The 11,316-nt window shown below is 38.6% G+C and overlaps 1 protein-coding gene across 1 annotated transcript; it reads left to right on the plus strand.

Moving 5' to 3' along the window:
• The first annotated feature begins 647 nt into the window (after window positions 1–647).
• bmp5 (bone morphogenetic protein 5) lies at window positions 648–11,114 on the plus strand. Its single transcript, XM_040001889.1, has 7 exons — window positions 648–1,728; window positions 4,099–4,291; window positions 8,195–8,343; window positions 8,705–8,902; window positions 9,615–9,691; window positions 9,817–9,927; window positions 10,060–11,114. Exons 1-7 carry the CDS (start codon window positions 1,236–1,238, stop codon window positions 10,207–10,209), a joined length of 1,371 nt encoding a protein of 456 aa, XP_039857823.1. The 5' UTR covers window positions 648–1,235; the 3' UTR covers window positions 10,210–11,114.
• The last annotated feature ends 202 nt before the right edge of the window (window positions 11,115–11,316 follow it).

Genomic DNA, 11,316 nt, shown 5'->3' on the forward strand with positions numbered 1-11,316 from the left:
GCTAAAACGCTCTGTGGCTGGCAGGGAAACTTCAGAAATGACTAAATGTTCGGTTTTTGCGCTAGATGGCGCTATGTGGCAACATCTTAGTATGCGTATGAATTTTTCTAAGAAGACTTCCTTTCCCCCCTGTTTGGACAGTAGCCACTCATCACACGTGAATCCCTCTCTGTTTATATCTTTAATTATCCCAGCATGGCGGCTTTCGCTTGTGTTTATTTAATGCCCCATGAGGGTGGAGCTTTCTGCAATAAACTTAAATACTCATGTTTAATTCTTGCTGTTGAGTGAAATTATGTAATTTTAAATTAAAGCATATAGCCACGTGCGGTATGTGGTTTACAGTAGGCCTTTATCCTCCCGTCCTGAATTATGGCTTTACTATATTCTCCTTGTTTGTTAGTGTATTTAATATTTCCATACCTGTGAATCCTCCATACATGATAAAAACATGACCCTCGTTGTTTTGCGGTGGATGCAGCTGAAACCCTCTTTTATGAAGACTTCAATAACTTGAGGTGATTAAAAGGCTCTGTCATTATTCTTTCACTCGTTAAGAAGGCCTCTCGGATTTCAAGTGTCTCCTTTTACACTCCTGAGCCGCCACATTCATCATGGGACCGGGCTGAAGTTTTATTGCGGCCGCTAGAGGAGGATGCAAAAACAAAAGCTGAGGAGTGTGGGGTGGACTCAAAGGGCAACTAGCCCCAATACACATTCTCAGTGGGGAGAAAAAAAAAGTGAGAGAGAGGGGGAAAAGAAAAATGCGCGCCGGGGCATGAGTCGAGTGCTTCTTTCTGCTTAATTTTGACACAGTTCAACACATTTCATCCACTTGGAAACTCCAGGTTATCCCCCGACGTTATGGGCGTACCTACACGTTTTTTCATCACAAAGGAGTAAGGTGAGGGACGGGGTCACACAGCTCCATAAATACTTGGTGTGGCTGAGACTTCGGATGGACCCTGGAGGCGCAAATACTGCTGCTGGAGGAAGCTCGCACACAGGAGAGGAGCGGCGATTTTTCTGCAAGCTGATACCTCATTTGTAGAAGGGCAGACTGCTAAAAGCCTCCTCAGTTACCACCGTGAAAGTTGTGGTGCCTCTGGCTAATATGGAAAGTCTATGATTCCGTGTTGGCACAACTATAGCATAAATTGTTGCGCTATTTTCTCTCCCTTCACTGAGTGCGATGTAGTTCATCTTCACATCTCAAAGTGAGCTGATTTGTCAAGATGACAGCGCTTACACCTTTGAACCGTGCCGTACTTGGACTTGCGTGGAGCTGTTTGAGTTTCCTGTCGTGCGTGCATTGCGTTTTAAGTGACAATCATGTGCACTCCAGTTTTATTTACAGGAGGTTGCGCAATCACGAGCGCAGGGAGATACAGAGAGAGATCCTCTCCATCCTGGGCTTGCCTCACCGTCCCAGGCCCTTCTCTCCCGGGAAGCAGGCGTCCTCCGCGCCGCTGTTCATGCTCGACCTGTACAACGCCATGGCCGTGGATGAGGAGGAGGGCGTGCAGGAGAGCGCAGGGAAGAGCTTTAGTGCCAAGGCTCAAGGGCACTCTAGGAAAAGTTACTACAACCCCCAGCATGCCGGCTACTCCCGTGTGGCACAGCCTTACCGAGCGGCCCCTCTCGTAGGCCACAGCCCCGCACTCACCACAGCGCAAGACACCAACTTTCTCAATGACGCCGACATGGTTATGAGTTTTGTCAATTTGGGTAAGTGTCATTAAAACGGGATCAATATCCACACGTGCTATAAATCAATATATACATCGGGATTATGTGCAGGTGATTCTTGGTTATCACGGACACTGAAAGAAATTGACTTATTCATCTTTCACTAGATTTCTATTTCCTCGACAGAGATAAGTGAGGGATTTTAAACTTTTTATTTCTCTTATTATAGATGACATTAAGGCAAATCTTAAAACACCAACATAAGCTGAACGAGCCTGCTTTTTGGGATGCAAAATATTACCACTTATTTCTGGAAAATAACCGGACACACGTACAATATTTTTTTAAAGAAACCTGTGCAAGCTCTCATACAAAACTTGCCGAGGAGCAAATTCAAGATTTATAATTTTTGAAAAGACATTTGTGCATCTAAATGTAAAAAAATAAAGTTCGTCGTCAGACATCAGTCATTCTCAGAGTACCGAGGGGTTGCTACAGACTCCTGTTAAATATTTTGTATTTAACACAATCGAGCTGAACGTTTTGACCCATCAATTTGTGCTGCTTTCTATTTTTTTCTTAAGTCGCTTTTATGTATAATGATTGTGTTTGTTCGGTAGCTGCGACCCTTAACCCAGCAGTTCACAGCGACTTATCAGATGACTGTCTGACCTTGAGAAAATTGGCCTAAATTATTTCCTGTTGTTAAAAGAGGGTGATACTGACTGATACTCATATCTGAGGTTCTGTCACTAAGAGAAACCACAAGTCCCTTTCATAATATTTGTGCTATTTGTACCATTTATTATTCCATCACGAGATTAAAAATATTCGCAATGCCACTCGGAATATTAATCAAACTATTACACAGTCCTGCAGAACTGAATATTTAAAAACAAACCCCTGTAACATATCATCTACAAAGTTTCACTATTTTATTCTTTAAGGATTGTATTTTCCAAAATACAAAGTAAAACATGTTAAAGCGAATTTGTGAAGACTTGCTTGTAACATTATTCCCTCACCTTGGTCTCAGCCCATCTGTTTCCACTTACCGCTACACCAGGGCATGTACACTGTCAGGCTTGAAGGCTCTGCTCTCATTCTGGAGACTGTCAGTGGAGTGTTCAATGGGGCTCTGTCTTTATTACAGTACACTCACATATAGCTACTGACCTCAACTGTTTTAAAATGTCTATGTGGCATTTTATGCGGTTTAATATGCTTACTCTAGTATCAATAAGAAGCCAGCTATTCAAACATCCAAACACACAAGACAGCATAAAAAGGGGGGCTTTTATTAATGAAACATCAGTCATTTGATAATTTCATTACAGCCCAGTTAGAACCAGCTGAATAAAACTGATATCTTACATTTTTATTTAATACTTTGCTATTTCAAAGGTAAATGCTCTGTGTTCTCAGTGGCACTTCAGTTTCAGATTACCACCCGTGGCTAATATAATGGAACGCGCTCAGTGGGTAAAAGTCAGAGCTGACCTCTGACCTGTTTGTGCTAAGTAACGGCAGGCGTTCCCTCTCGATAAAATATCAGGGAAATGCACTGCATGATAGCACCGTGGATGTCAGAACATCCGCTGACCCCAGCCACATGCTTTTTCTCTGCTACCAGGTGGAGGTGAGAGATGGCCGAGGTCACTTTGTCAGCATGTCCCTAATGTAGGTACACTGGAGCTCTTTGATGCTGAAATTGAGGATATATATATATATATATATATATATATATATAAAATCAGATGCTTCCCCTTAGGAAAAAAAAATAGAAGCTGTGCATATCCTCCACTTGTCTCCACATAGGTATAAAACAAATCCACCGATTTAAAAAAACAAAAAACAGACAAGCCTTAAAAAGTAATCTTATATTATCTGTTATATTAGAAATATTTTACTTTCAAGCTTAAGGGTTAGTTACTTTTTATGAAGCCTAGCAGAGGTCAGAATGAGGTCAGAAAAGAGGTCAGAGTAGACACTCATGTGATGCTGAAGAATCCTGTCTGCTCTTTTTCTTACTTGAGGAGCAGACGAAAGTGTCTTTAATTGAAATCAGCCTGTTTTTCTTAACTGACAGCCCATTCATCATGGCCAGAGAATGCAGTTAGGCACACAGTAGAGGGCCTGTCTGGGAACTGCTACCTGTATTGAGTTGACTGATTTAATGAACTGGAAAGTGCTTTTGTTGGTAGTCAAAATGTTTGGATTGGACCTTGAATGCGAAAGAAGATGTGATAAATTACACTTTTTTCCTGCGCATTGATGCTGGCATATTTTCTCCTTTAAACAGCTTAAGAAGCAGTTCAGGAGGTGAACTCATACATTTATATATATATTTTTTATCAACTTTTCTTCCCGGTAGAAATCAACTTTGTCATAAAGTATTTTCTTTTCCAGTGGAGAAAGATAAAGATTTTTCTCACCAACGAAGACACTACAAGGAGTTCCGTTTTGATCTGACTCAAATACCAGACGGGGAGGCAGTGACTGCAGCTGAGTTTAGGATCTATAAGGACCGTAGTCATGCCCGCTACGACAATATTACCCTGAAGGTGACCATATATCAAGTCATCAAAGAGTATCAAAACAAGTAAGTGCCAGACCAACCACAACTATGTATTAAATGTTCATATTAAATGTGATTGTACCTCTGTAGTCCTGAACTGTTTAACTGGGTAATCTCTAAATAATTTCTGATATTTTTGTTACATAACGATAGCTTAAACTGTCCAGCAATGTGTAACTAAAATGCTTTATCTCAACCAGTTGGTGTTTACTGCTTTAGTAAACTCATGAAAGTGTTCTTTTTACTAATGCTGCTACTTGCATTTAACTAAAATGTCCCAGCACTTCTTGGATTACAGTTTAAAGGACTTACTGCTTCATTTTATGGGCATAAAATTATTGTAGATAAACAAGGGGGAAAAATGAGTCATAAAGTGAGTCAGTCTTTAAAAAAAAAGAACAAAGACAAAGGACCTATGTTAAGTTTGTTCTCAGTTATTTAAAGGTTTAGTGAAATGTAAAACAGGCTGGAAGCTTCTTCCTTGTAGTGAAAAAGCAGAATGAAGTAGCCGCTACTGCAAAAAGTGAGAACTATTTAAAACTATTTGCATCTCGATTTGTATCTTATTTCATAATGGCCATTGTCTGTTGGGGGTTGAAACTTTCCACTTGCAAAGCACATCCTCCCATCTCAAACTCTGCTCTCCTTCATTCGCACCATGTCTGCCTTACAAATATAGTTCACGGATAAAGAGAACTCCATTAGCAAGTTGGCCACTTATGAAGCTTGGAAGGTCCGTCAGTTATCACTCGTCTTGTGTTGCCTGCCAAGCTGGCTGTGTCCCAGATGAAACCACGAGGGCCCGTATCGAGAGGGGGTTGGAGGCTCCCTAGGGTGCTCCCGTGGTCACTGTTATGCCCGCCACCTGCCTGTCTTAACAATATTCCGGAAGTTTAAAGCAAGACATAGCTGAATACACAAGGGTGCACTTAAAAGTGGGCCCACATTTGCTTGCCAAAAATGTGTGTGGGTGATTGAAGGGAAGATATGGCCCTCCGGGGCTTTGAAAAGGTCCAAGTCAATGGACTCTACCATCTTAAAGGGGAAGAATGCTCAGTTCATGTTTTCACACATGCTTTCATGGAGAATAGTGTATTTGAATTAGTGCTCACAAACAGGTACGAGTCTTTCACAGTGACTGAAATCTTAGAGAACAGTTTTCTGGATTTTTCTGTCATCAGAAAAGCTTAAATGCAGTTACAGTATGAGTAGGCCATACAGATTCTTTTGTGTTTGCCTCCAGCACGTTAGGCAGAATGCTGCTTATAGACACAGACGAGTTTCAGCCTGTGCCCTTAATGTTGTTTTATATACTACACAAGTTGCTGGAGGTCTGACCCCCTTTTAAACCATATCCTTTTCACCCTGTACGTTGGAAGCGGGTGAAGTTGTGCCACAAACCTCTACTAAGTTTCTACAAAATGCTGATTATATAAATACTCATGATTGCCAGTGGTTCTCATTTGGCCCATTCAACAAAATCAGTTTAGCACAGATTGAACAGGTTGTGGTCTCTGTAGCAAATTAAAAACCATTTTGTTTGGGTATTTTAGGGGTTTAAGAGACTGACAATACACATTAATATAAAGCTTAGAAAATCAAATCCCACTAAAAAAAATTGTTTCCTGTCCACATGTTCTGCCATTTACTTAAAATAATAAAAGTTCAGTAAAAGCAATGGCCAGTGATAGAGATAATGTGTTAAATAGTGCATGAGAATAACACTGTATATAAGATGCTGGTATTGGGGGAGTCTGTAACCAGAATACACTTTATGTATGTATTTGAGGACTAATAAGTTCTTTGAACTTTAAGCTGTTTTTTAAAATTTATAACAGCACAAATTATTTTGCTATTTTAAACTTGCAGGGTTTATGTTTACTTGCTAGTGTCTTCACTGAGTTAATGAAACACAGAAACAAAAGCAACTATGTGAAAATGCTCTACTTTGTATCCATACAGGTTGTCAAATGTATACTTAAAGTCAGAGTACTTGTAGTTTCAGACAACTGCACACCTATCTCAGAGTCACACCTGCTCTGGTACTGAACTTTACTGCTGAACATGAATTCCTAATGGAAAATATTGACTTGTGAACATAGTTTGTTAAACACAGAGCAGTCTGAACAGTTACCACTCAGCTTTGGTGTTCAGTCACATTCTCTGCTACAAACCTATACCTACTCAGGCTAAATTATCACAGGAAATAAGCTAAAAGCTACAAAAGTCAAAAAGGAAGTTTAGAAGTATGTCATGCATAAAGATTATGCTTGATTTTTATTACACCTGCAATAAAGACATAAATGGTTCCTGAAGGACTGACGGAAAATCTTGGTTGTCTCTGACCAGCATCAGGCAACCACAAAAACGTAACAGGCTCTGCTTTATCTGATCTGCAACTTGAAAGGAATCCAATGCAAATTAGGAAGTAGGGCTTTTTTTTTCCAACTTTGAGTTGATTGAGGCCTTATGTCAAGCTTATGTTAAAAAACAGCAAAAGAAAAACAGCTGATATGCATGATTCATAGCTCCTGAAAGTTCTGAAGTACTGGCAAACCCTGTGCCCCACGACTCTGCTATTTATTACTAGTGAAAGGTTTTTCCAACAAAAGCACCGCTTTCTTTTCAGGTCCAGCACACAGTAACGAGTTTAACACTCTTACAGACCAAATCAGCACATTTCAGTACTAAGATAAATGTTTGATTTCTTAATTTTTTTTTTGTTTTTATTCATTATCAGGAAAAGCATAAAAACATAACAAATCAGACAAACAAGAGAAAGAAAAAAAAACAACCCCAAAAGAAATCACACAAATTAAAGTCATTATAAAAGAATGAAAATGTTTGATTTCTAAAGGAGGGAGGGAAGAGTTGCCACAGAGTTTGGAATAAAGTACTCAGTCATGATAAGATTCAGTCTACATGTTCTAGAAAATAATGCCAAGTACATGTGCACTCACCAGCCACTTTATTTTCTCAGACATTTTGGTCCATATTGATATGATTACACAGGTGATGCAGATTTGTCAGCTGAACATCTATGATGCCAATCTTTCATTCCATTGCATCCCAGAGGTGCCCTGTTGGATTAAGATCTGGTGTCTCTGAAGGCAATTTGAGTACAGTGAACTCATTGTCATGTTCAAGAAACGAGTTTTAAACAGTCTGAGCTCTGTGACATGGTCCTTTATCCTGTTGAAAGCAGCTATCAGAAGATTCAATTCAATTAGGTTCAATTCAATTTAATTCAGGTTTAGTGCCAAATCACATCGACAGTCACCCCAGGGTGCTTTATGCCAGGGTAAATATCCTACAGCAAAATCAGACAATCTCCTATAAGCAAGCACTTTGTGAGAGTGGGAATAAAAAAAATCCTTTTTCATAGGAAGAAACTGAAGAAACTGTCATGACCAGTTGGAGGGTAAGGGGAAAGGGAGTATAGACAGAAAGCTGGATACATTGAGGTCATAAAGGGATGGTCAGCAGCAATATTCAGGTAGGCTTCAGATACTAGGTGGGATGGATCCATTATTTCATGTTGTTTAGGCCAAATTCTGACCTTAACTTATATTTTCACAATTTTCTGTTGTCCAATTTTTGTGCACGCAGACAAGTTCTTTTGGTTAGCTTGGTTTTAAGAAATGGTTATTTGAGTTGCGTTTGCGTTTATGGCCATTCTTCTCTGAACTCAGTCGCTTTTCTTCCCCATTCTGAATCGGTTTGAATTTCAGCAGGTTGTCTTTACCATGATTGAATTCTCTCAGTTGCTGCCACGTGAATGTCTGATTAGACAGTTGTGTTAACAAGCAGCTGAATGGATGTGCCTAACAAAGTAGCCAGTGATATATGCACCAGCTGTTTTTGCTCATTTTAACTGTAGCTTATTTAGTGCAGATGTTCATGACATTGTTTTCATTGACTTTTTAGAGATGCAGAGACGTTCTTACTTGACTCCAAAAAGGTCCAGGCATCTGATGGAGGCTGGCTAGTATTTGACATAACAGCTACCAGTAACCACTGGGTGATGAATCCACAGCAGAACCTGGGCCTGCAACTCTGTGTGGAAACTGTAGATGGCAAGTGGAGTTCAGTTTTTCTTTCCATTACTTTTTTTTCTCTTGTAATCGCTTTAGATTTATTTTAAACTCCTAGACTTTTAAAAGGTCAACTTCACCTTTCAAGACAATCCACAATGTCTGCATTTGATTTTACAAAAATGTTTTATGTGACATCAGGTCAAATGTCTGGCAGTGTTTGGATTATGATTATTTATCACCAATTCCCACCAATTAATTGCCATAAATCAAAAAAATTAAGATGAGCTGACTTGGTTTTTGTATTTGTACTTACTCTGAAAGCAGTCATAAATTTCTAAAACTACCCATTGAGATTAAATGTTGTTGTAAAAGTTTTATTTACCTTTTTATTTTTTTAAAGGACGAAGTATAAACATAAAATCTGCCGGAATCATTGGGAGGAACGGGCCCCAGTCCAAACAGCCGTTCCTGGTTGCTTTCTTCAAGGCCAGCGGGGTGTTGCTTCGCTCAGTCAGAGCTGCTGGTGGGAAAAAAAAGAACCACAATCGCAATAAATTGAATAATCAACAACAATCCTCAAAGGCACCAAAAACTGGAGGTAAGTGGGCTTAAAATGCAGCTTAGATGCTAAAATATGTTTTTGTGAATACTTTCTTTTACCCTACACACAGAGTCTTTTAATAATCCGTTTCACTACATCCTTTGTTCCTGTTGCTGACCTGTTCAGCAGACTGTCTGTCCGTGCTTGTCAGATTAAAACTTATTGGTCTGTATTTCCACAATCACTTGGCAGCACTCGCCAGAGGATGACGTTTTTAAAAAAAAAAAATTCTTATTACCTTACATGTTCCTTTCTTTATGGTTTCAACCTCAAAACGAACCTTACATTTTATCCCTGTTACTGGCAAGATTCCTAATTAGTGAGTCAGTATTGTTAGTTTTATGTTTGTCTTTGGTATCATATTGTGAAATGTGAGCTTGACAGCCACGAGGAGGCAGTTGCAATCATAGTTCTGCTGTTCTTTGTTCTTCTTCTCAAAGTATTTTCTTGATTTCTTTCTTTGGAAACAAATTTGTGAATAAGTGGCTACACATGTCATTGTTCATTTCGATAAATAATCCAGCACATTGATTAATGCTTATTATCCACCAATTACCTTTATAAATGAAATGAATTTTACTTTAATTTTTGGGTGTATTAATAATTCTCTGAAACATCCGTTAACTACAAAAGCAATACATTCATAATAGCATGTTGTAGTAAGTTAAAAAAATATTTCTTGTCATAAAAAAGTACTATTATTTTTCAGATTATAACACCAGTGAACAGAAGCAAGCCTGTAAGAAGCACGAGCTTTATGTCAGCTTTCGGGACTTGGGTTGGCAGGTAAAACACAAATATTCGACATCTCTTACAATGAAAAAATTGTTAGGTAATCACACAAAAATGACTCATTTAGTCAAATTATGAGATAATCAATCAGGTATACTAAATGTCTTCATTTTCTAAAGGATTGGATCATTGCACCGGAGGGCTATGCTGCTTTTTACTGTGATGGCGAGTGCTCTTTTCCGCTCAACGCACACATGAATGCAACAAATCATGCTATTGTGCAAACTCTGGTAAGCATTCTTTAGAGTGTATCCCGCATGCGCGTTGCAGTAAAGTCTGCCTATAAGCTAATAACGTTCTTACCATTTGTAACTCTCTGCTGTTGCACCTCTTTAAACTCTACTTTATGCTCTCATTTATAGGTCCACTTAATGTTTCCTGACAATGTGCCAAAACCATGCTGCGCCCCAACCAAGCTCAACGCAATATCAGTACTTTACTTTGATGACAGCTCAAATGTTATCCTGAAGAAATATAGAAATATGGTAGTTAGGTCTTGTGGGTGCCATTAACGGGCGAGGCCAATTTTAATTTATACAGTCTGGCATGGGAATTGCTGGAGGTGTGATGTCATGTTCAGTATTATGTATATAGAGTTTTATTAATTTATTTTCCTTTTTAAAAAAAAAATAGCACTGAATATTTTGATATTTAAATGATTAGGACAAAATACTGATTTTACTTTACAACAGTTATCATTTAACTTCTGTGTCCGTTGGCATATACTTTGTATTGGTTAGGACTGTATATCTTTTATGAGAAAACTGTTCACTGGAGTCACTATGATCGCTTCCCCTTCTGTTGTTTTCTTTTCTCCTTTTTTTTCTATACATAGTGTGCTACAAACGCTATAAACACTGTATTTCAATGTTAATTTCTTAATGAGTTCATTCCCAGTTCAGAACGGTAATCGTTCATGACAGACGCATACAGAATAATGTCCCGCGATACTGTAACACAAGCACATTTTATTAACAAGGGGGATCTCCATATTATGCTATTAACACTAATGTCTCAACTTCAACAGGCTCTTGGAAATATTTCAAATTAAATCGGATCACAGGATTAAAATAACACACTGACGTTCTCTAATATAAACCAAACTGCCCAATGCTGTTTTCAAGCTGTCACCGTCTTTCAGCGTTGATACTGTTTCACCTTTTCCAAGCCAGTTTTTTTTCTCTGGTGTTCTCAGAAAGGGAATATATCAGTCTGGAATGAAACGTGTATAATGTTGAGTGTTCGCTTATTTTTTTAACAATGTTTATCTCTTACATAAACACTGTTTCTCATTTCTCTGTGGACTTTGTCATAGTTACATCTTTGCGCCGCACATATTAGATCTCATGTTTGGAAAGTAGTGTATCTTAACGTAGAGTGCTGTGTATTTAATAAATGTACCACTTGAAAGCTCTTATCTTTGCTTGGCTTTTATTGACTTCGCAGCTTTTCTTTCTTCATTTATCACGCACAGCTATAAATCTGCAAGAAGAAAGAAAAAATCCCTGGTGAAATAAATGCATTATTTATTGTTTTTTATTTGTTTTTTAGTTTTTTAGGTATTTCTGTTTGGAATTCTTTTACTCACTGCTGCCAAACTACCGTCTCAGATTTATCAA

The sequence above is a fragment of the Simochromis diagramma genome, unplaced genomic scaffold (genome assembly GCF_900408965.1).
Source record: "Simochromis diagramma unplaced genomic scaffold, fSimDia1.1 OVJJ01000421.1, whole genome shotgun sequence".
NCBI classification, from domain to species: Eukaryota; Metazoa; Chordata; class Actinopteri; order Cichliformes; family Cichlidae; genus Simochromis; species Simochromis diagramma.